The following is a 26,887-nucleotide window of genomic DNA, read 5'->3' on the forward strand; positions in this document are numbered from 1 at the left end:
ATATTAATATTTACCAAATGAAGGTAGACATTTTTTTGAATCGGAATTTAATTCCCACAACTCTCCTTCGATATCATAAAGAGGAAATTCACTTTTAAAATTATTTTTTTTTTTAGTATTAATATTTGTAAAGCTTCTTTTTGTATTTATAGGATTTTCTAAAAATTTCGATTTTATTTTTGTGGGTTTAATAAAATCATTTTTCTTTAAAGCTAAATTAAAATTTTCATAAGTACTAAAACAAAAAGATTTATTTTCATCATTGCTTGTATCATAACCATACATATTTCTGTATAATATTTTTCCTTTTAACTGATTAATATGCTTATTATTATTATCACTAATCTTGTTTTCTTTGTTTTTGTTTTTTTTGCCATTCATTTTGTCAGTTTTTTTTTTCGTTTCATTTGAGAGAATATATTCAAATGATTGATCTGTATTATTAATGATTTTTTCTTTTTTTTTTTTCAGCTTAAGGCTTTTTCTATTATTATTAACTTCGTTTCTTTTTTTATCCTGATTTGTTTGATTTTTTGTATGTTCTTTTTCACTACTTGTGTATCCCCCTACTATATTATCCTTAAACATATTGAGATCATCGGAATAAGATGGTTTTATTTTAGGGATATTTTTTGGAGGGGATTTATTTTCTTTCTTTTCTGCGTAATGCCCATGTCTTTTAACAACTAATACATGATTTCTAAAGGTAGGGAAATAAGAAAAAGTAAATAAAAATAATAGTAATAATAAAAGGGATATTGATAATAATAGAACAATGAAAAAAGCAAAATACATAAACACAATCAATTTAGTTCGAAATATATTTTCATTACAAAACGATTTCTAAAAAGCTTTCTCTCTCTCCAAGCTCGGGGTATAAATATTTTCCTATATCACTTAAAAGCTAAAAATAGAAGACAAGAGAAATAAAACATATTAAAAAAAAAGGATTAATAAAGATTGTTCGTAAAATATATATAAAAATCGTTCAAAAGAATTCATACTCGATCATTTTTCTAAATTGAACAAACATATATATATATAATAATGTATTATTTATTATTACTATTTTGAAATAAAAGTATGTTAAGACATCTTCCAACATTTCATTTTGTTCTATGGTCCATCGTTTATATATTACTAAAAAAATTAAAAAAATCATAATAATGTGTTTATACAAAAAATATTAACTAATGAGCAGTGTTATACTTTTTACTAAATATGTTTCATACAATTGTATAAGATTTATTTTATTTTTTTAATACCTTTATTAAATAATATTTCAGCATTCTTTATATCTAAATTCACCTTGGTATTATTTTTTTCATGTTGTCGTAGTAAATACGATCTTGTTAAAAAGTTTGCACATAATGTTTTATTCATTACATATTCTACAGTTCTGCATAGTATAAACACAATTTAAAGAAGAATAGGGAAAAAATGTGTATTATTTTTTTTAATTGTAAAAAACTATAAAAGAGAAATTTACATAACTCTGTTAAATACATTAAGTTCATCATATCTTGTATTTATATATTTATTTCACTCTATATGTGCAAATGTGCGTTATATATGAATATATATTTATTACCCTCCACAATATGTGCTATACATAGCAAAAATTTTTAGTAACTGGGCTTCTTCTTCACACGGCAAAACTACAACCCCTATAATAATAATAGTATAATTGAAAGTTTAATAATATAAAACTATAAGACATGTATATATATATATGTATGCGTGATTTTTATACAAATTTTACTTTTCAAATTTAGATAGTCCATCTCGATATCTTGTAATTTATCTCGGGAAGGTAGTTGTTTCGAGCTATTATTTTCAGATGATTGTATATTTGTTTTACTTTCTTTAAGTTCTAGATTTTTTTTTTCAGATTTTAATTGTTCAATAATTTTTTTTAAATCTTCAATTTTTTCGTCTTTTTTTTCTAATTCTTTTAAGTTATTTTTATTAATATTTTCAATTTCTACATTTTTTTCTTCAATGATTTTTAAGGAGCTATTTAATTCTTCTTTTAATTTTTTATTAAGTTCATCTTTATGAGTATATGCCTTTTCAATACTTTCTATTCGCTTCTTTATTTTTAATTTTTCAGAATTTTGTAATTTACGTTCACTAGAACTATTATTGTTATTATTATTTTGTTTGTTATCATTTTTCTTTTCATTTAATAATGCATTATTATGAGATTCTTTATTTTCATCATGTAATTCCGTTCTTTTATTATTTTCATATTTTATTTCATCAGTTGCAATACCAATACTTTTTACATCTACAAATGCATCGCAACTTGCATCTATCATTTCACAAACTGCATTGATTTCTTTACATTCTCTTTTTATATCTACTTGAACACCTGCATTGTATCTTTCCACATGTGGAGTTTTTTGCGAAACTTTTATTGATGTTAAATGTTTGATAAGCACATTGAACTGTTTAAAATAAAAACAAAACAAAAAAAAAATATATATATTTTAGATTCGAAACAAATTTCACTATAAATTGCTCATTATATATTTAGAATGTATACACATTTAATTAATATGATGTAATCTATATAAACATGGTAGCGTTCATATTATCGTTTACCTTTTCCTCCTCGGTCATAACTAGTTTTCGAAATAAATAACTACTTAGTCTTTGTAATATTTGGAAAAAATATTTATATTCTATTTAAAAAAGTAGGGAAAAAATCGTAAAAAAAAATTTAGACATTTTGTGTTATCTTAAATAGACACATTTTAATTATGTCTCAAATAGGGGATATGTAAATATGTGCCTCAAATAAGATTGGCGTATGTTTATCAAAAGGATGCAAACAAACAAACAATAATCACAATGATATATAATAATGAAATAAAGGTACCTATGCATCCCGTATTTAAGGAATTTGAAGATTTAAAGATGTAATACAAAACTTCCTTGTTTTTCTTCCTAGGTAGTAAATTATAATCGTAGCACTGGGAACAAATTAATAAAAAAAATAGAATTATTTATACTGGTTACAAAATAATGTGAAAGAAACATGGAAATTGTAAACAATGTCAATGGTAAAGTATATTGATAGTTTTTTTAATTTTTAACCATTCGAATAAATTCGTTGACCCCCATGTATCCATTTATTGAATAGTTTCTAAAAATGATTTCTAATGTCTTATTTAATTCATAACTCAAATAAATAGATGTCCCTTCATTATCTGGAACCAAATATGCTTGCTCTGGAACATAACATTCATCCTTTATTTTATGTATCGTTTTATATTTAACTCGTGTGTTTATTGGTTCATGTTTGTTAATGCAAGCCATTTTCTTCTTTTATTAATTTATAATGTGCATGTTTTAATTATTTTATATTCCTGTATCCTATCTTGATTTTTTATTCAAATTTTATATTTTTAAAAGATAATTTAATTAGCAATGAAATTGTTGTAGAACAATACAGAAAAAAATTAATAAAATAAATAAATGAAAATAAAATGTAACACATATGTGAGTACATAATTGTACATTATACTAGCGTACAATATGCTCAGAAAAACAGAACAATGTTTAACAAAAATAAAAAATCTACAAAAAAAATTCAAACAATTTTAATGCGCACAAAATGATTTTCACAAATACTTAAACAAAATTAAATAAACATTGTAGTGTATAAACATACACATTTATATATAGTTAATTTGTGTAACTTATTTAACAAATTCATTTCAAAAAATAAAATGCAAATATATTCAAAGATTTAATAAGAAATATAAGAAAAGCAACATGTAAAAATTAATATGTGTTTTGCACATATTGGTATGCATTATTATTTATAAGACCGAAAAAATAATAATAATAATACATCTTATATAAAACAAAAATATTCTGATTATTTATGAATTAGCAACTATTTATTAAAATTCATAATAGATTCCGACAAATATCTATGTCAATCTGTATTTTTTATTTTACCTTTCCATTATCTATTTATTACTAATATATCATGTTTTCTATTATTACCCTGCATAAATAAGTATATTTCCCTTTTATTTCATACATTTTTTTCGTGTCCATATGTTTATTGTGTTTTTTTATTAATAAAATACCTGTCATGAATGTATGCATGATATTTATTTAATATTAGTATTTATTTTTTAAATAATATGATACTACTAATGTTGCACCAATACGCACGTTGTAAAAATAATACTTGTATTCTATAATTGTTTACTTTTTGAATGTTTGATTGTTTTTCTTTTTCCCCTACACTCATAGGTATTCGGTTTCGATACATAGTCGTATCCTACCGAATATAGCTTTAACCTTTACTATTATATACATTTTTATACGAAGAGATAATGATATATATATATTTAATATATATAATAATATTTATGATTAAAATAAGACAGTATTATATATACCTTAAAAATTTATGATTTAGGGAATACACGTTCATACTACTATATATATTTATAAAAGTATGTGAACATTACAAATGAGTAAAAAATTTGGTATCATAAAAAAATATGCGCAGAAATATCGAAGGTTTTGAGAACTATATAGAATTTTTAGCCTTTCAACGCTTTTCTATATATGTTTATATCTTTCCTAAAATGGTTATAAAAAGAAAATTATCTATATGTATATAAGCACCTGTTATATTAATTAGGTATTGAGATTTAAAAAATAATATGTTAATTTGCGGTGAAATTATACTTAGGTTTATACATTTGTTGTCTATTATATTTAAATTATTTTTATGGTACTTTTATAAATTTTCTTTTTTTTATTAAGAAAGTGAAATTATATATGACATGGATAAGAATATTATATTCTCTATTTTATTCCACTTTTAATAGAATGGGGCATATTCATATAATAATTTTTCAATATATTTTAAATATAACAAAAGTTGATATTTTTATAAAGAAATAGCCTCAGTTCTATATAAAATAACTATAAATATATTTTTTATTTGCACACAGTAATTTTATATGGAAAAAAAAAATATATATGTGTGTAAAAAAATCGATATGAATTTATATACACATTCTATACTTAATTAATTAGAACGTGACGATAAAAAAGGTAGAATATATTGAATGCCTATAAAACAAAACAAGAAAGTTTACTAGTATTAATAATATATATAATGTTAGGGTATAGATATTTAAAAATTTCTTAAGGGACTATTTTTTTTTTGTCATTTTCATTGCAAATTTCATTTTTATGTTGAGCTTGAGAAAATATTTTTTTTCATATTTTTAAAAAGTAATAAATAACAAAAATTATTGTGAATTTTTGTCAATAATATATAATAGATGACAATTTATACACCTAATGGAAAAATTATATCGTACGTTAATATAAGATTTATAAATAATTTTTTTTTTACAAAATTATTTCTATTTCTTTTACTTTTGTCATTTTTACATTTTTTGGTAAAACTTTATTGAAATATTTTTATTTTATTTCTATAACTGTTTCTATATGTCTGTTTATTTATATTTTTTTTGTCATTGTTATACTTTTTTTTTTTATGATATTTTTTCATAACGCTAACTGTTCATTTGTTTGTGTCTATACTATATATATATAACATACATACGTGTGAATGTATGTATATTGATTTTTTGTAATGCAAAAGCTTTTTACAATAATTAACCTCAAGTTTATAGCTCAATCAAATTAAAAAATTACAATTTGAAAGGAATAGTTAGAGCATAAAATATATGAATGTATATTTAGACACTTGTATATACATATAATAGTTGATTTATTATATTTGAGTATTCCTTCTACGGTTTGTTTTAATTTATTAGATCATCATTTGTTTTTTGTTTTTACTTTTTTGGATCGTTTATCTTTGCATAGCTAAGACAATTTCAATTGAACAATTCCAACTTATAAACAAAATTTAAGATGTATCCAAATACTAGCGAGACAAATAGGGGTTATGAAGAAAATGGAGATGATATAAATTACGATAATTTAGCTAATTCGATGTTAGAAAAAATGGATAAGCAAATATACGACGAAGCATCAGTTTTTAATTCGAATTCAGAATATGTTAACTCAGGGGAAAGAAGAGAAAACAGTTCTGTTAATAATTTTTACCAAGAAGAAAAAACAAATAATTCATATAATGTGGGAATAGGAATAAATGAGTATAATAATGGTCATATAGAAAATACAATAGATGAACACACTTTATATGGAGGTTCATATCCTCGTAAAGTTATGACAGCATTGGGACCATTGCCTTTACCCGAAGAATTCAAAAAAAATATTCCTGAAAAATTTGTAGCTAAACCTATAATAGAAGAAAGAGAAATATATGTATCTAAAAAAGAAAGAAAACAAAGAGAAATAGAAATACCTCATGTAAAATATGAACATACTTTTGAAAAAATCAAAAAATTGTTAAAAGTAAATAAATTAGTACCAAGTGTGTCTGAAGTAATTAAAGAAGTACCAAAAGAAGTTCTAAAACCCGTAATAGAAGAAAAAATAATTGAAGTACCACAAGGAGTAAAATATATAGAAGTTCCAGTAGAAGTCCCATGTTTGTATCCTCCTAAAATTGTACCAAAAGTAGTAACTCAATATGTAGAAAGAATAGTAGAAACAATTAAGCCAGTAGTTCAGGAAAAAATTATTGAAGTCCCTCAAACTGTTATAAAGCAAGTACCAAAAATAAAAACTGTTGAAGTTCCTTATTATGTCCCTAGATACGTTGAAAAAGTTGTTGAAGTTCCATTTAAACCTAATGGGGAAATGCCACAATTAGGTACACACATTCCATTCCCTATTTCAGAATCCTTTCCACCATTAAAACCGACACAATATTTGAATAACAATCAAGGACACTATGGATTTGATGAAAATCAGCATTCTATGATACCTCAATTGTGTTGTAACACATTTAATGAGCAACAAAATTACCGAAATAATTCTGAACAACATATGCAAAATCAAGAAAATATGCCACTAACTGTTTTAAAACCAATAAACTCAAAATTTGCAAATAGTAATAATACTCATAAAAATTCTCTATTATCCACAAATTCATTTTTAAGATCAAATATGGATTATAGACAACATAATTCGAATTTGTATACACAGATAGAAAATTTACCAAATATACACAATTTACCGGAAGGATTAAAATGGAGCTATCCTGATGGAGTAGTACCACCACATGTGAGAAATAATAGCAATAATATGCCTCCTCTTGTTTTTACATGCCCTCCTGAAATTGGAAAGGTTACATGTACTAAAAAAGATATACAACCAGATATTCTCACAAAAACTGGGGTTTATGAATTTGATGGCTTTAAAAAAAATGGAACATCTCAATCTTTATTTCCACCTTTGGCTCACAATGATCGAGTTCCTTTTTTACCTCCACCAGCTGTACCTGGAACTCCAGATGTTAATGCTATCCAGAAAAACATCTAATCTTATCTTTACACATATTAAAACAATGTATGTATTTTTTTATATTTTTTGTACCACTAAAGGTGTTAAATATATGTATATACAGAAACTGTTGTGTATCCATTTTAATGGTTTCTAATATATAGTAATAAAAATAACAGAACATATGCTCAAGTATTTTAACAATTTTTTTTTCTACATATGAAAAAAACAGTTGAATAAATAATACAAAACTAATATAATCATTTATATAAGAGAACCAAAGAATAAATATTTCTTTTATTATCCATAAATTTATGTGTAAATATAGTTGTATGTATAGATAAATTAAAAAAATATTTTATATTCCCTAAAAAATAATATTATGCATCAACACCTTGATTTTTCTTATTATATATATTTGTATTAATGTTAGTATCCTATTATTGAACTTACGAATATTGTAACATTTTCTATTATATGCTATATCATTTTGGTAATAATAATTATTTTTTTATTTTCACTACCATATATTATATATATGTTCAAATATGTTGTAATAAACAAAAGGCGCATGAGTTAAATCCTCAAATGTTACTTATTTCCAAATACAAAGACTTAATCATAATTGGAAAAAAAAAAAAAAAAATCGTAATAATACGGATATTTATATATTTTTGTTTTTTAAATGTTTGCAATTTTGTTTGGATCATATGATATAAATAAGTAAAATATAAAATATATCATAATTATATGCAAAAAGTGCAACATAAATAATATAGGAACAATAATTGATTTCACATTTATGCTTCTTATTCAAAAGGAACATAATGTAGAAACATTTTTTCATTTTGTAAATTTTAATTGTTTTTAGAGCTTTTTTTTTTTAAGTTTATTTTATTTTTTTTGTTTCGCATAATATATCGATAAATTTTTCCATGGAAACTATATTTTTGTTCACATTTTTGAACAATTAAAGAATATAGAAACACTAAATATATGGATATATATACAAAATAAATGTAAGAAATTTCAAGTGAATAGCCATGATTTTAAATACCCTCAAATGTATTGTTAACAAGGGGGATACATCAATATTTAATAAAAAATTTTCTATATTTGAAATTAAAATAAGATGCATGAAAAATAAAAGAAGAGGGTTGAAGGAACAACCACGAAAAAAACCACTAGATATTGAAAAGAAAATTAGAAACCCTGACAAATATGAAGAGAAAATGCATTTTGACAATTTAAGTAAGGGTGAATTATATTTACCCGAATCATGTAAAGGTAAAAAATTGGCAATGCTATGTAATCGTTTATATTATTTTGATATTAATGATGAAGAGTTATTAGAAAGATATGCTCAAAGAGCTATTGTTATTGCAAATAATATGAGCACAAAGGAAATGTCTTTAATATTAAATACAATGAGAAAGTTTAATCATAAAAATGTTAATCTACTAGAAACGTTCGCCAAGTATATACCAAGTAAGTTACACAAAAGTGTACCTCAAGATATATCATTAATGTTAAATGCATATGCACATTTTAATTATGTAGATAATAATTTGTTTAATAGAATATGTGAAGAAATTCCACATAAAATTCCATACTTTGAGCATAGTCATATATCCAGTATAATAAATGCTTTTTATAAATTGAATATAAAAGATAAAATAATAATATATGATATGATTGATGAATTAGTAGATCGGATTGATGAGTTTGATTCAAAATCTTTAACAAATTTAATAAATAGCTTATCAAAAATGAATTATAAAAATATAGATAGACAAGTAGTTTGGATTAAACTATTTGAAGGTGTTAAAAAAATTCACAAAGATTTAAACATATTAGAAATTGTGTTAATAATTAATGGGTTTTGTAAAAAAAATATTAAAAATAAAAACATTTATAATTTTTTAAATGAATGTTTAAATGATCATATATTTCAAAAAAAATCAATAGATGATACTAATGCTTATTTACTTTGTACTATTGCTCAATCTTTTGCAAAAATTAAGTTTTATTCTAAAGATTTCTTTAATTTTGTTTTTGATTTTTTTTCTGAAGAGAATAATTATACATCTCTAGACACACAACATTTTTCTCAGTTAATTTATGCATTTTCGGTTTTTAATTTGGATGATAAACAAAAATTTATTGATACATTTATAAAAATAGTATTAAATAAAATACAAAACAAGGGAACCAAACAAATTGAATTAAATGAGCAAACATTATCTACAATTTCGTATTGTTTAGCTAAATTAAAAATAAGGAATATGAATTTTTTTGTTTCATTATCTTCATATCTTATTAATGAAAAAATTAAATTATCAGCACAAAGTTTAAGCTTAATTTGTTATTCATATTCTAAATTAAAAATTAAATCCGAAATATTATTCTATATTTTATCTATGCAAATATTTGAAAAAATGCATATTTTCACAAAACAAGGGTTGGCTATTATTTTAAATTCATATGCAAATTTAAAAATTTTTAATGTCAAGTTATTCTCTTTAATTAACAAATATTTAAAACTATATGTCGATACTTTTACTAATTCTGAATGTCTTTTAATTTGCAAACATTATGAAGGTGCTTTAAAAAGTTTAACTGAAGAAGAAGTTTCTGTAAATGCGCAATCTAAAAAATCTTCTCTTATCAAAATAAATACTACCAAGCAAGAATTGGATAACTTTGTTCAAGTTTTAAAAAATAAAATACATATTTTTGAGAAAAATAAAGAATTAAAAGGATTGGGAAATGATGAAGGGGAGAATGTTTGCATGAATAAATTTGAAGAAGCAAAAAAAAATGAGCTACTTATAGAATTAGAAGATGGAAAAGAAGAAAATGAAGATGAATTTTTTTCCATTTTCAACCAAAATGATATAATAAGTGGTGAAGAAGAAGAAAAAGAAAAATATAACCATAATAATAATAATGATGATGAAAAAATAAAAATTACTAAACTTATGTTAAATATGGGCAATGAAGTAGCGATTGACTGTGATGATAATAACCCCCCAAAAAAAGAAGACACTTTAAATATTTATGAAAAAATGTTTCTAACAAATTCTAAAGAGCAAAAAAATGCATTTGAGAAAAATCATATTCCTATAATGAATGAACAATTGAATAAAAACCTTTCTAACATGTTAAACAAACAAAACAAAGAAATAGAAGAAAAAAATAAAGCATATATAAAAAATAAAAATGCTACAAAAAGCTTATTAGAATTAATGACCTCAAATAAGCCCCCTAAAATAAATTATGAAAAAGAAAATTTAATCAAATCGGCTGAACAAACTGAAACAGAATTTATAAAAGCGTATATTACTGAACAAAAGGAATCCAATGGAAATCCTAAAATTGGAAGACATTTAAATAAACGAAAAAAAATGATACAAAAAGTTTTGTCCAAAAAATTTGAACCAATAGATAATATTGATACATTACAAAAAAAATGGACCAATGAATATAATTTGAAAGATACATGATGTTGCTTTTTTTATTTTGTTCAACAATCTTGCACATGTATGCCCATACTTATATACACACATATATGTGTATATTTATTATGTACGTACACGCATTATGTGTGTGTTACATTTTACACATTTTTTAATTCATTTTTTTGCACAATTTTAATTAGCTTATATACCTTGAATGTATACAGCTTTTTTTATTATTTAAAAAAATTATTTAACTTTTTTATTTTTTTGTAAAATAAACATTTTTAAAATTTATTTAATTTGTTGGGACAATTCTTATGCTTATTCCCAAAAGGACAGCGGATAAAAAAAAAAACCTTACAAAGTTAAAATACATAAAGGGGAGTAGCTAAAATGAAAAATAAAAGGTTAATTCCTAATATCATTTTTTAGTTATTTTATTTTTTGTCCTTTAAAAAAAAATTACTTTTGCTTCAACATTTTTTTGAGAATGTAAAAAAAGAAAAATCTTTAAATATATTTGTTCACAATTATGTAAAAAAGGGATACACTGGGCCTTACTAATTTAGTCAATGTTTCACTTCAAGATTTGAATGGAAATACATACTAAAAAAAATAATTTTATACGATCTTTAAATGTGTACCTATATTCTAATGGTTCATCTATGATTGAAAGAGAATTAATTTCCGATCACTTACGAAAATAAAAATAAAAATAAAATTTTCCCGTTATAATTAATACGAAATTTATTACTTAATCAGTATTTTGGGAATTAATCTGAATTATTTTTTTTCCTCTGTTATAAATTTGAGTTTTTTAGTAACTCATTTATACAGTATTATATATGAATGTATGTAAAAATATAATGTGGAAATATATATATGTGAGGTATGGATATATATGACTTAGCAAGTTATAAATTAATATGTGTTTTCAAAAGAATGATATAAAGTGTTGATAATTATGAATTCTGGGAAAATATTAAAAAATACATATTATTCACCTTTTAAATCTAGATGTTTGAGCAATGTAAATAATAATTTATTAAATCAATCATATAACTTACATTATTTTTTGTTAAGTTCTGATAATCCATGTAATAATAATGAAATACATTTGATAGAATACAATGATGAAAGTCTCAATATTGAAAATGTGGAAATATTTACACATCACGGAGAAATTGGCAATATGGTTTGCTTAGGAATGCATGAAAAAGAAAATGATGGAAAACATATTCTTGTTTGTTCTTCTGGATTATATCATTCAAACGATAGTAATTGCAGTGGAAATGATATTCATAATGTATGTTCACTGTGGTTAGGGGATTTAAATAATTTTAGAGAGAATGATCAAAATGAAGGTATCGAATTAGAAAATGTAAAAAAATTAAAGGACGAAATAAAAAATGAGAATATTGAAGAACATTGTAATGATAAATTAGATGACAATTCTTTTCCATGTGACTATGTGGAAGAAAATAATGATAACAAAAGTACTGAAATCGAAATAAATAATGAAAATATTATAAATAGTAATAAAAAGTATATCCCTGATTTAAATACAAAAGGGAAATTAGAAAAATTATGTGAATTAAAAAGAGATGAAGAATATGTAGGAATTAAAAATATAGCATGGAATGATTATGAAAATGAATTTCAAAAAATAGCAATTATAGACAAATATAGTTACACAATCTTTGATAGAAGTAATAGTAATAATATAAATTTTATTACATCAAAATTTGTTAGTGAACAATTAAATTACGGAACATTTGATCCTCATCATGAAAATGTATTAGCAGTTGCAAGTGACATATATATATATGGATATGATATAAAAAGTAATAAACCTATTTTTTCTACATATACTAATCATAAAGCTAACATAACTTCTCTCGATTTTAATTCGAATATACCTAACATTCTTATGACATCATCTAAAGATGGTTATATAAAATTATGGGATTTAAGATATCTAAAAAATGATTTTTTTACTATGAATATACATACACATTGGATTACTTCTATCAATATTAATCACTTTCATGATGAATTATTATTTACAACAAGTACTGATCATACAGTTAAATTACATAAATTAGAATATACTAACAATTTAAATATAAAAGATAAACAAGTAAATTATCGATTAATAAAAACATATTCAGATCATGAAGAATCAGTTTATAAAGGTGCATGGAGTAAAACAGATGCTTGGGTATTTGCTTCTCTCTCTTATGATGGAAGGTGTGTCATAAATAGTGTCCCAACGGAAGAGAAATATAAAATACTTCTCTAAGTTTGCAATAAAATAAAGTTTATATAATATGTATACATATTTTTGGTATATTCTATTAAATACTATCTCTTCGCTTATTATTATTTTTCAACTAATTTATGGCTATGCCTAAAGAGTGATAAAATTTGCGATAAAAATTATAATTCCAGTATTAATAATGTTCGAAAGAATGTATTAATATCTAATTTAAAAAATTGTATGTTTTATCAATTTCATAATATAACTATAAGATTTTTATAAGACACTTATTGATGTTCATATAATATTTGTATCCAATTTTATGGATATTTTACATGATGCCAACGATAATTGATTTATACTATATATACATGTGTGTACATGCTTGTTTTTTCTTTTCATTATATGTTTCGTTTTAAAAATTCTTTCTGATTTTTTTTTCCAACTTAAAAAAAAAATTATTTTATTATTTTTCATCATAAAAGGAGAGAATAAATTTTTAATCAATTTATTTTCATCCTATCAGTTTTTTGAAAAGCGAAAGGATTAAAAGTTTAGGATCAGGCACATATATAACCACATAATTATGCATATATATGATGATATGTTCCAAACCCAATTTTGACTCTGCGCGCAAAGTTATGGTACATAAGTTTTATAGAACAAAATTTTTTTTTATCTTATATTTTATTCGTCATGTTAAACGTAATGAGATGTGAACAATTTTTTGCTGGAGCATTTTTTCCCATTTCATTTTATTTATTTTTGTCGTAATATATTTTTATATTTTATTTTTTATTATTTTAATTATTTGCCTCTTTTTTTCGTTATTCACGTTAATATGTTAATATATATAGATATGCATGTAAACTTATTTTTTCCCCCTAATACTCTTAAAAAATTGTAGAAATGAATACTGTTTTCTTACTTAGTCTCACATCTTTCAAAATACACGATTTCTACTAGTACGAAACAATTTTTTTTAATGCTTCTTTTAAGGGCAACAAAACTTTTAATTTCTTTAATAATTTTCCCGTGTATGATGAATAATACATCATGGTTACTAATTTTTAGTAAGAGAATAAATTATCATAAAAAACAGAATTTCCATTTTGTGTCCTTAAATAGTAGGACGAAGGTTAATACAAAAAGGAACGTTTTTTACTATTCTATTAATACGAAAAAAAAATTTAGTATTTTAAAAAGTAGTAACGAACAAAATAGTACCAGTTCAAACGATGACAACATTTTCAAGTATACAAAATATGACAAAAGTAGTGATACATATATTAAACTATTAGAAAAAAAGGCAGAAGAAATAAGAAATTCAAAAAATACCTTTGGGAATAAAATAAAACTGAAAAAAAAAACACACAATAAAAATGAAGACAAATTATCAAATAATTTTCAGCATTTAGATTATACAACCTTGCAATTATTAGCAAATGAATTAAATGTATTGTTACAAGATTCTATTGTAGAGCATATAACACAAACAGATAACAAAACTATTGTTTTGCATTTAAATAAAAATGGAAGAGAATATTATTTATATTTATGCTATGATAATGAAAATCCAATTATTTCTTTAGGATTAAAAATAAGGAAATTATTTAATAGATTTATAGAAGATGATTATGCACAGAAATTAAATCCAATTTTAAAATACTCACTTATTTCTGACATATATATAAAAAATAAATTTATAAAAATATTATGTATAGACTTTATTTTAAAAAGGAAAACAGAACACGATATAGATATTATAGATATATTACCAAGTGCAAATAATCCAAACAGAAAAGTAACATTAATATTTGATCTACATAATAAATCCTGTATTTCTTATGTTATTAATAAAGCTAATAATGAAATTTTAATATCCCCTCATAATAGTATAACTGAAAAGACAATAGATAAATCATATAAAGAAGGCCATACTTACATTTTCCCAACAAAAGATGAATGTAAACTAATTCCAAATCATTATGAATTTTTTTCATCATTTATAAATTTATTTAAATCACGAAAAGAACAATCTTTTATTTCATCCATTTTAGACTTATATGAAGGTGTTAGTTATAATTTATTATTAAAATTTTTTGATTATTTAAACATAAAACATAATGTAAAATTTCAAGAATTAGACCAAACCTTGTTATTAGATTTTTTTAACAAGGCATATATTAAATGGGCACGTTTTATAAATTTAAAAGAAAAAAATGGAGCATTTACATATTATCCACATTATGATTATAATTTAAATGTTTATTCTGTTGTCAAACTTATAAATATATCAAAAGAAAATTATAACACATCTTCTGCAAATAATACCACTCATAATTTGGAAAGTCCTACATGCGAAATTTCTAAATCAACTTTAAATTCGAATAATTCAGATAAAGAAATAGAAAATGAAAAATCAGAAAAAAATGGAAAAAATGCCCATACAAATAATCAGTTTGTAACTAAAAAAGAAACTCATTTTGACACAGTAATTGAACTAGTTTACTACTACTATAGTGAATATTTTTCAGTAAATCAATTTTATACTTCTTTACAATTTTGTAAAGAATTTATTAAAAAAAAAATGCCACAATATGAAGAAATGCTTAAACAGTATAAATCTGAAAGAGAAATTTGTGAAAAACAATACTTATTAAATGAACAAATAAATACATTAAGTGTTTTTAACTATACTATTGCAAAAATGAATGATTGGGTTGATAGAAAAACATTTGATGCTTTAAAATTAATAGAAAACGAATTAAAAATTAATCCTTTAGAAGATAATAGAAAAACACATATTAAAAAATTGGAAGAAAAAAAAGAAAAAGAAGAAACTATACAAAAAAAAATTCTTAATGTTAAACCAAATACTATAAAAACTTCTCAAAATATTTATAAAGGATCATTATTAATTAAAATTAACGAGTCTGATATATCTTCTCCATTTTTAATAATTGGAAGAAATAGTAAACAAAACGAAAAAATTTCAACACAAATTTTGAAGTTTAATGATTTATGGTTCCATGTCCATCAACATCCAGGTGGCCATGTCATATTAAGAAATAAAAAAATTAATGGTAAAATAATTAGTGCAGATTTAAATTTATCAGATATTAATATTGATGATGATATAAAATATGCTGCTAATGTAGCTGCCTATTTCTCAAAATCAAGGAAAATGGAAAAGACACTTGTTTGTTTTACCCTTGGAAAATATGTTTATAAGGACAACACTTTGAATGAAGGGGCTGTAGAAGTCACGAAATACAGGCTTGTATACGGAAGGTAATATTGACAAGTGAAATTATATATAAAGTATTATTTATATTTTATTTTATTCATTTTATTCATTTCTTTTTTATATTTTCTTATATATTACAATGTGTATGCAAATTGATTTTTTCAGGCCTAACAAAGTTTCTAGTATCATAAAGGATCTAAATGAAAGGAATAAAGAAATAGAGATTTCAAAAAAAAAAAAATAGAAAATTATATACCCATAGTGGTTTCATTTTTTATATTATTTTCCCATATAAAACTTAATTTTTTATTTTTATTTATTTTGCAATTTGTGTTTGCCGCTACTCTCTTTTTATAATTAAATTTTCGCTTATTTGTAATATTTATTTTTACACATATTATTTTAAGTTTTATTATTATGATTTTTTAACGTTTAAAAGCCAAAAATAAAATAATTCTACTAAACATTTAGAGATATCTTAACTATTGATTTTTTTTTTTTCCGTTTTGAAAATATTTTCTTTTCTGTATGTTTCATTGTGCAGTCACCAAATAAAGTATAATATGTATATATAATAAACATATAAAAATAAAATAAAGCATGATAAATATCATAATGGATTTAACAATTAAATGCGATTTTCACAAGTATTAAAAAAAAAATAGGATGAGTTTGTTTTAGGAGCTTTTGGTTTTTTGTGTTTTTTACTTTTTTTGTTAGGGACATGATAAAACATGATTTTGATGGCAATATGAATATGCATTTATCTGATTACAATAATGCCTTATGTTTTCCCATTTATAAATATAGTTATAATAATATTTTTTTTTTCTAAAAGTAACTTATGCATTTTAACGAACAAAAATCATGATTTATATCCTGTGTACAGTAAAGGGGGTTGTGTAAAAAGTCGTGGGAAATTTTGTAGTAACAGTAGGAATTACCCAAAAAACGCATACATAAATAATGTGACTAATTTAAAATTTAATATACGAAAAACAAGGAACGGATTCCAAAAGGAGTATAATTGTATTAGTGGGAAAGAAATAAATCATTGGAATAAAAAAAAAGTTAAAGAGAATATATTATTTGCTGAAAGCAATTTTTTCAACCCTAAACAATTTAAAATTTTATTTCCCCAGGGAAATGATAATAAAAAAGGAGGAAGAAAAGATAGCGATGGACATATTGAATTGGAAAAATTATCTAATTTGAAAGATATAAGTCCTGATTTATATAAAAAATTAATTGACTACAATAAGCAAAAAGAAGAAGAAGAATCAGATTTAAATGGCGAAATAACCAAAGAAAAAGGTGAAGAAAAAAACGAAACTGATCAAAATGATTTGAAAAATTATTGTATTAATGAAGGACTTCCACTTTTAATGATAGATGGGAAAGATTTTCATGGATTCCCTGATACAAGAAAAATAAAAATAACTCCCAAAATATCTACAAAATTTAATAATGAAGAATATAATGAATTTGTAAAAAGGAATGGAGGCGAGGAAATTCACAGAAACAATAATAATGAAAACACAAATGAAAATAAACGTAATGAAAAAGATGAATCTAAAAATAATTATGTTGATTGTGATGAAGAATCTCCTTCAAATGATTTTGAAAGAAAAGTTAAACTCATGTTGGGAGAAAGAATAAAAAATGGAGAGACAATTTGCAATAATAATGATGATTCTATAAATGGTGAAGAGATAGAAAAAAAAGAATATCTATCAAGAGAAGATAAAATAAATAAATATAAAAAAGTTGGAAAAAATTATTACATGGATTCAACATTAGGAGAAATTTTATTCGATCGAAATTATCCAGGGTATATATATTTAAATCATGGAAAAAAATTAAAAGAACTTGATGAAAAATGTGAATATGAATCTGAATTTCCAAAATATATAAATCCAAATAATATTCATTTAAGAACTGGACGTATGAGAGAAGAACAAAAAAAAAGAGATAGTGGAATTAAACAAAAAAAAAGATGGGAGTCTGATAATATAAAAAATGATATAAAAAGAGGAAATTGGAAATATTATGATGATACTGTTAAAGATCTTCTTGATTCAATAGATCAAGAAAAATTAAATGAAAATTATTATTCTAACAATTATTATCAAAGAACTAATAATAATACAGGTTATGGAAGTTTAGATAAAACCCAAAATAATTATTTTGATGTACAATTTATTGGATCCGCAGAAACATATCCAGCTAATATATCTGTAGGAATGAATTTTATATGGCCTATTAATTTTATACCGTTATTATGTAAGCAATATCCTAAAAGATTAGGACAACCAATTAAATCAGATATATTTAATTTAGGAGGTTTTGATTCATTGCAATTATGGTTTTATCCAGATGGAATGAACAATTCAATAGATGGATATTGTTCATTAAAATTAGTCATGAAACCAGGTTCATTTTTACCTGTTAAAATTTTCTTTTTTGCATTTAGTGAATATAATTATATACACACATCACCTTTTTATAAAGAGTCTTCTGAATATGTAACAGAGTCATTAAATTTATGTAAATTATTATTAAAATCTCAATCTCCGTCAACAGAAATAAAAGATAATAATGATTATGTTATTTTAGGGCCTGCTTCAAATGTATATATTGGTGTTGGTATATATGATGAGGTATACGATTTTAAGGAAGATTTTAGAAAATTTTATTCTATTAATAATAAATACAAAGAAAAGAAAAAAAATACTGAAGAAGAAAAGAAAAATAAATACAATTATAAATATGATTGGGACGAAGGGGTACACATTTTTGATAACTGGCTCAAAAAACAAACTGCCATAACAGATGATAAAAATGAACTATTACCAGTGGATTATACACATTCTGATGCATATGAAAATTATAAGTACACATATGTTCCAGAAAAAAATCCATTTAAATTTTTGAGAAAAAACGAAGACCGTGATTCGTGGAATAGACACCCTTTTTAAAGCTGTGACTATCCTGAAGAAAAAATAAAGGATTACCAAAGAAAACCAAGACCAATGAAATATAATTAAAAACTATAATGATATTTAATGTTTAATTAAGTTTATAATGTCATAAAAAAGGGTACAATAAACATCGGCATACATATATATGTGAAGAAAGGTACAAAAAAAACTGACGTATACAATATATATTACACAAATGAGGAGTTTTTTAAAATCAAATAACTAAATGTATGTTTGTATGCATGTATATGAATAAAAAGGGTCTTCATTTATAAACGTGCAACCGCATAATGCGATTTTTTGTTTTTACAAATTAATAAAAGATAATCTTTTTAGTAACATATCACATGCCAAATATATGTATATATATATATATATATATATGTTTTATTGTTTATACATATTCAAATAATTCATAGGCACAAAATAATGTGCCTATAATGTAATAACTTTAACAAAACATAATTTTTTTTAGTATGCATCTAGCTAGTGCCAATGTATATATTCTATACATTGTCGCTTTCTTCGCTCATTAATTATTCGACAATTTTTTATAAGTTCCTTATAAAAAATTGCCGACATCGCGGTAATTTATCAATACGTGTAATTTTCGTAAAGCGGTGTTATAATTTGCTCAAAACTTTTCATCACTAGTCATTTTATTTTGCTACTTGTTATCGGAATAATTTCTAGGGCCAAACTTCAACCATCACTTTCAGATAAATTTTGCTTCTTTGGATCAATGGTTAATGATATATCATTGAGGAAGGTGTTTATATGTGATTCTAATTTGTCATCGTTATTTTTAATTTTTGTATAAATTTCATGTGATATATGATTGGAAATACTAAGAGCTACTTTTTGTGGAACTTCTTTTAAAAGAACAAGTTTGATTTGCTCAGCTATTTGATTAGCTGTATTTTTATCACAGTATTTAGCTATTTTTCCTATGTTTTTTAGCAACATTGTATTTTTTCTTACTTGTTTTTGTTCTTCTAATTTTTCTAATTCTTTTGGAGTGCGCAATAAACTTTTATCTAAAAATATTCCCTTATTTTGGTAATCAATATTTAGTGGAAATATTTTTAAATTTTCAAAATTTTTTATAATTTTTTGGGATCGTAATTTATAACATTCATCTAAAAGTGTACCAATTAAAGCTTGAAAATACTCTACATGAGAATTTTTTATTAATTTAAATTCGGTATTCAAATAATATTTCAAATATACAAGTGATGAAACAAAAAATCCAAAAAAAAATTGCAGCATCGTATTCTTCTCTTGTTGACTAATATTTTCACTTAATATATTTATTATATGTTCATTGAATAAATAATAATAAGCATATAAAGATGGCTTAAACATAGACATAAATGTTATGATATTCCATAAGATCCAATTAATAATATATAGCCATAAGGTAAAGAATAGTTTTAGATACAATTTATTTTTAAAAAAGAAGAACATAGGTAAATATAGCATACATATTTCTACTGGGCTTTTAAAATAATAATAAGAATAACAATTATATACTTCTTTTATATCTTCATTTATATCACATAATTTTATATTATCAATTGCTAACTTTACATCCATATTTTGAGCATTTTTTATATCGTCGGTAATAATATTTTTTTTATTTCCCATATCTAATTCTTTTTTTACCTGTTCAATAATTAATTCATTATTTAATACATTTTCTATATTTATTTTATCCTTAAATTCTGTGGACAATTGTGTAGAAATCTCTTTTGTTTCCTTATGTTCTTGATTTTTATCGGTTTCATTTATTTCACCATTTTTATTTGTCTCTTCGATTTTTTCCGTTGTATGGCAATCTGATTGGTCAAAACCCTCCTTATTTTCTCCAGATGTTGATACACCTTCTGCATTTACTTCCTTTGTATTTGTATCTTCATTCGTTTTTAAGCTTCCCTTCCTCATAATAACTTTCGATATCATATCAAATATTATAGATAATTTTCCTTTTTCTTTTGATTTATTTTCATTTTTCGTGCTCTCATTTGTAGAAGAATCATATAAAAATTGTTCATCATATAATACATGTTTTTTAGTAAATAAAATATAAAAAATGGATAATATAGATAATTTCATGACACCATTTTTAGATTCAGCAGAAGCATTTTTTATTTGTCTATTAAATTCAGAATTTATCTTGTGTGATCTTTTAAGAGTTTTTCCTAAATTTAACTTAAATTTAGTTCCTTTTTCAAATGTTGGTTTTTTTAAATAATCTCTGAAATCTGCCTTAGCTATATCCATGGAATATTTTAATAGATTATACTTTTGTATACTTACATATTTTTTATTACGTTTAAATAATTTACAAATGTTTGTATAAAACCCTACTGAAATTATGCTTCCAAAAATAAATGCAAGAAAATAAACAATACCTGAATTGGCAATACTATGTAACTCGTTATCATTTCCATTTACATTTTCATTTTCACCAGAAAAATAATCATCGGATTCATATGGATTTTGAATATCTTTCGTGTTAATTGTATATAGCCGGAATAAATAAATCAGTGTAAAAATAACAATAGAATAATATATATGATATAAAATATTTTTAAATACATATTTGGTCGGGCTAAAGTCTGCTTTTAATTCTACTATATAAAAGTTTTTGGCTAATTTTTTAAGGAGGGAATCACTTTTATAAAAGTTAAATTTTGTTACTTTATTTATCTTGTTATTTACAAGATATACTAAGAGTATAAAGATGCATATATACAGCTCTATATCTACAATCAGGGTTAAAATGAAATCTATTACTAGTTCCAACATTTCCTCGCCCTTCATTTGCTATTTTCTCAATCTATACACATATCTATATATTGTAAAAATTATATATATAACTTTATAATATATGCATATAATTCTAATATCACCTCATTTTTTTCTCAATGTTTTATTTTTATTTCTTCATTTATAAAATCTTATGCATATATCCATTTGTGAATATGTATATGAGTTTATATATAGTATAAAACACAAAAAATATAATACTTTTTTTTATTATGCTATATTTTTTCCAATTTGATAATTATTATATTTATGCTATAAATAGATATTATGTTTTTCCATCTTTTATTTTCTCTCTGTTTTCTTCTTTATTATATTTTTATAAAATTAGTTAAAGAATAAACATTTTTGTATATAAATTAAAAGAGTTGAAGTGTTCATATGTTTGAATATTTTTATATCTAAAATTATGTTTTTTCAATTAAAAAATATATATATATAATTTTACTTGTTGTTATTATACTTTTTTATATGTTATATTAATGGGAATAATGATACATCATAATGTTTAACGTATTCAAAATAGAACAAAATATCTTCATCAAAGCGCATTTATATTCTCGTTAAATATTATTATTATTTTATCATTTTATTTGGGTTATATGAATGGATTTATTTAGTTAATTCTTCCTAGAAGGTAAATGATTCATAACATTGTTTAAATAAATATTATTGTATGTATCTGTTTGATAATATATATTTATGTACTTTTATTGTTATATGTTTTTTATATTGATAGATTTTTTATATATAATTTATTAAATTATATTATTTTATAAATTTTTTATTTTAGTTATATTATTTCTTTATTAATTATATTTTTATTAATTTGAATTTTTTTTTTTTCTTTCGCTTCCGTTGCTATAAAAAAATTTTTGACGTTTTTTTTTACTATAAAAAAAAAAAAAAAAAAAAATAATAAAATAAATAAAAACAAAAATAAAAATAAAAAAATTACTAATAGTAATACTATTATAAACAAAAAATGCAATGATTAACAAAACCCGGTGATGCAATCATAAAACTAAATAAGGAAGTCGAAAAAAATGAAAAATTATTTTTTTGTACTCCTTTAGAAATATTAAGGTATAAAACCATTGAAAATAATTAAAGTTTAGCATGAAACAATATATATCATAATAACGAAAAAAAAAATGATAATAATAATAATAATATGGCGGACAATAAAGTGAATATTTATTTATTGGCAAAAGAAAATTTCAAAATGAACGGTATTAAAAATCATCGGATAAAAATATTAGAAATTCTCCTAAAGATTAAGAATAAATAAAATTTGTTTAATATAAAATATATATATGTGAATATAATATATAGATAAGAAAAAGTACATATAATTTTTATATACACATATTTTATGAACTGTTATAAATAAAAAAATTAATACTAACTATAGCTTAATTGTTTGTTTCTTTTTCTACGAATCATATACATATATATATTAGAATTCATCATACTATTGAGAACTTGAATTTTAATTAGAACATTTCGAATTTTGTTACCCATTACTTTATATTACCATATGCAACGTTAAAAAAAGGACTGTAATGCACAGATTCGTGATGATTACATTTATAAACAGGTTTACTCTTCGAATCGACGTATATATATATACGGTGTTTAGAGCAAATGTTGTTTTATGTAAATTTATTTTATTTTATTATCTTTATATTTCTTATGTAAATTAAAATAAAAAAAAATAATAGTTTGTCGTAAGTCTAGTAAATAGTAAAATGGCAGATTTGCTCAAATTAAAACTAAGAATGAAGAGTACCATTTTTTCAAAGTACACCTATATATACATATAATTAGCCTTAACTACATTTCTTGTATCCTATATTTTTTTTTAATCACGTTACTAGACATTTTAATAAATTAAAAGGGTGTACAAGTATGAGTATAGTTATTGCGTTCAATTTGAATAATAAGGATATATAAATATATGCATAAATATATATATTTTTGCCAAAATGCGAAAATGCACGGAAAGTCAAATTGCATAAAGCATATTTTTATGATATATAAAAAAAAAATTAAAAATACAATGACTATGTTGTATGTAGGTATGTAGTGAATCATATAAATATGCATTCACTTTGGTAACTTGTGATGTTTCATGTTAACGGAAATAATATCGCTAAAAAAAAAAAAAAAACAATAAGAGATACAAAATTACATTTGGATAAATTATCGTAAAGAAACTAAGCCCATGATAATATGACACGTTCCCCAATGTCACTAAAATCGTTAATAATAATATTTTTTAACAAGTTTGTAGTTAATGAAAATTCAAGTAATTTATTTTTCCTTTGTGATATAACAAATAAGGAATCTTTATATACAACCATGCCTGCTACATGTTTAAGCAATGGGTGTTTTATTGTTTTTATGAGTTCGAAATTATGAGTATCATATTCTTTTATATCATGACTTTTGGAACTTCCTACTAATATACGATTATTATCATTGTTGAATAAAACAGATATAGGAGAAAACATTGGAATAATTTTTATTAAATTAAAATTTTTATCATATACTTGTACACCTACTTGTTTATTTGATACGTAACATCTTCCTAAATTATCAAAATCTAATCCCCTTATTTCTTCAAATTTATTTAATTTAACAACAACACCATTATGTTCATTTTTCAATGAATCTTTTGATGGGCCTAACTCTCCATTTTCAATATCAAACCTTAATACTGTTCCTGTATTTTGTGAACTTATATAAAAATAATTATCATGTTTTTTTATTCCATATGGGTGGATCATTAATGGGTTTAATTGGTTATCTTGTGAAATAAAGACAGAAACAAATTCTCTTCTATTCGAAAAATGATTAACAGTATCTGAAAATTTATATATTTTTGAATTATTTTTAAATGAGTCAGCAACATATAAATAATTGTCGTGTAACAATAATCCTCTTAAACTTATTATATTAAAAAATATTCCATTATGTTCAAATGGTAATAATACAGACCCTAAAAAATATCCATCTCTTGAAAATTTACAAATATTATGAATACCATTTTTTTTTTTACCACCATGATATGTTAAATATAAGAATGGCTTTTCATTTATTAAAGTTTCAACTTTATTTATATCACCAATAGTAAATTCGTTTGCATAACTAAGTGTAAAAAATTTATCATTTATATATATACCTTTGTAACTAACTGGTAAGCAATTTAAATCTTGTAATATCATAAAATTTTGTAAAAAATCGTAAAATGTATTTATTTCTTTTGTTTTTAATAATTCTAGAAATTTATACAAAAATATATTTTTCGAAATTTCACTACGTTCATTATTTACATAATTTGATAATAATATGTCTTTATAAGTATATTTGGAATATTTATAATTTTTTATATTTTCTTCAGTATATTCTGGATTTAATCCTTCTTCTCCTATGTCTGATAAATTAAAACCCCATGATTCTAATTTATTATAAATTAGTTCTTTGCTATTTAATGGAAATCCCAAAGAATTAAAAAACTCATGTTCTTCTACACCAATTTTCATTATGCTTAAATTTCGTGCAATTTTATTGTTATTTTTTATAAACAATGAAACTACTAATATAGTTATTATTGTTATACCTATTCTTATAATAAAATGAAGAAATTTACCTTTAGGTATATCACAATTTATGTATCCATTATCGTATGTTGATTTTCTTTTATAACATGAGTGGCTATTGTTCAAAAGTCTACGATCCATTTCTATAACAAAAGTTTGATTTTTGAAAAATATAGTTCAGCACAATAGTGCCGATTATTTCTGCTATAGTATTTGGAAAACTCAATTATGCTATTCCTTTTATATTTTTTTCTAAATCTTTTATATTTAACTACTTAAATCGTATTTGGTGTTTACTTTGTTTTATTTTAAGTGTATGACAGAAAACAAATTTGTATCGGAAATTTATTGCAAAATCATTTTTTGCTTTTTTTTTTTCACCCCTGTTCGGAATTTACTTATATTTGATGGTATTGTGTAGGATGTTTGTACCCTTATATTGTTATAATTCAAATATGGATAATTTATTTTTTTATCTTTGTTTGTTTTCAATGTTTTAAAAATAGGTGCATAATAAAAATTTTGTTATAAAATAATTTCAATTTAATCAAGCATTTTAAGATAAAATAACGAACAAATGCATACACATTTCTATATACCAATAATTTAAAAAAAAAATTTAGCACAAAATATGATACTAAGTTAACAAAACTTTGAGTAAACTATGTATATTATTTCTATAATATTTATCTTATAATTTTTTATAATGTTTTTAGTTTGCTTAATAAAGTTTTCACAAAAGGCACTTTGAAAAAAAAACAAACAAAATTAAAAGAGCTACTACTCATATATCTGAATGACGGTATTTTTTTCTATTATTATGATTACTTTTTACAATTAAAAAAAAATTATGCACAATACCAACACATTTATTTTTTTTTTACATTTTTATGTATAAAATTGGGGAAAACGATATATTATCTTACACCCTCTTTCGATTCAGTTACTATCCCTATAATCGTAGTTAGTAAATTATATTTATATACATTATTACACTTATTAGATTAAACACCAAACCAAATGTACCGAATCTCATAGCATATGTACCAATCTCAAACTACACCCATTTGCAAGAG

At 22.7% G+C, this 26,887-nt stretch overlaps 8 protein-coding genes across 8 annotated transcripts; 5 read left to right on the top strand and 3 right to left on the bottom strand.

Moving 5' to 3' along the window:
* Positions 1–3: 3 nt before the first annotated feature.
* PY17X_1438900 (conserved Plasmodium protein, unknown function) lies at positions 4–3,324 on the bottom strand (the record flags this gene model as incomplete). Its single annotated transcript, XM_022957590.1, has 9 exons — positions 4–700; positions 834–904; positions 1,067–1,140; positions 1,266–1,399; positions 1,592–1,667; positions 1,763–2,450; positions 2,608–2,687; positions 2,885–2,978; positions 3,103–3,324. 9 exons carry the CDS (start codon positions 3,322–3,324, stop codon positions 4–6), a joined length of 2,136 nt encoding a protein of 711 aa, XP_022812956.1.
* A 2,601-nt stretch (positions 3,325–5,925) lies between these two features.
* Positions 5,926–7,464, top strand: PY17X_1439000 (inner membrane complex protein 1h, putative; the record flags this gene model as incomplete). The annotated part of the gene is made up of 1 exon (XM_723768.1): positions 5,926–7,464. One exon carries the CDS (start codon positions 5,926–5,928, stop codon positions 7,462–7,464), a length of 1,539 nt encoding a protein of 512 aa, XP_728861.1.
* A 1,004-nt stretch (positions 7,465–8,468) lies between these two features.
* On the top strand, positions 8,469–10,931 carry PY17X_1439100 (heptatricopeptide repeat-containing protein, putative; the record flags this gene model as incomplete). The annotated part of the gene is made up of 1 exon (XM_723767.2): positions 8,469–10,931. One exon carries the CDS (start codon positions 8,469–8,471, stop codon positions 10,929–10,931), a length of 2,463 nt encoding a protein of 820 aa, XP_728860.2.
* Positions 10,932–11,850: 919 nt separating this feature from the next.
* PY17X_1439200 (uncharacterized protein) lies at positions 11,851–13,188 on the top strand (the record flags this gene model as incomplete). The annotated part of the gene is made up of 1 exon (XM_723766.2): positions 11,851–13,188. The coding sequence occupies one exon, from the start codon at positions 11,851–11,853 to the stop codon at positions 13,186–13,188; it is 1,338 nt and encodes a 445-aa protein (XP_728859.2).
* Positions 13,189–14,131: 943 nt separating this feature from the next.
* On the top strand, positions 14,132–16,640 carry PY17X_1439300 (FbpA domain protein, putative; the record flags this gene model as incomplete). Its single annotated transcript, XM_726110.2, has 2 exons — positions 14,132–16,440; positions 16,562–16,640. 2 exons carry the CDS (start codon positions 14,132–14,134, stop codon positions 16,638–16,640), a joined length of 2,388 nt encoding a protein of 795 aa, XP_731203.2.
* A 535-nt stretch (positions 16,641–17,175) lies between these two features.
* PY17X_1439400 (conserved protein, unknown function) lies at positions 17,176–19,374 on the top strand (the record flags this gene model as incomplete). Its single annotated transcript, XM_726111.1, has 1 exon — positions 17,176–19,374. The coding sequence occupies one exon, from the start codon at positions 17,176–17,178 to the stop codon at positions 19,372–19,374; it is 2,199 nt and encodes a 732-aa protein (XP_731204.1).
* Positions 19,375–20,079: 705 nt separating this feature from the next.
* Positions 20,080–22,203, bottom strand: PY17X_1439500 (conserved Plasmodium protein, unknown function; the record flags this gene model as incomplete). The annotated part of the gene is made up of 1 exon (XM_726112.2): positions 20,080–22,203. One exon carries the CDS (start codon positions 22,201–22,203, stop codon positions 20,080–20,082), a length of 2,124 nt encoding a protein of 707 aa, XP_731205.2.
* A 2,222-nt stretch (positions 22,204–24,425) lies between these two features.
* PY17X_1439600 (conserved Plasmodium protein, unknown function) lies at positions 24,426–25,952 on the bottom strand (the record flags this gene model as incomplete). The annotated part of the gene is made up of 1 exon (XM_720374.1): positions 24,426–25,952. The coding sequence occupies one exon, from the start codon at positions 25,950–25,952 to the stop codon at positions 24,426–24,428; it is 1,527 nt and encodes a 508-aa protein (XP_725467.1).
* Positions 25,953–26,887: the final 935 nt, after the last annotated feature.

This window comes from Plasmodium yoelii (assembly GCF_900002385.2).
Source record: "Plasmodium yoelii strain 17X genome assembly, chromosome: 14".
Lineage (NCBI taxonomy): Eukaryota > Apicomplexa > Aconoidasida > Haemosporida > Plasmodiidae > Plasmodium > Plasmodium yoelii.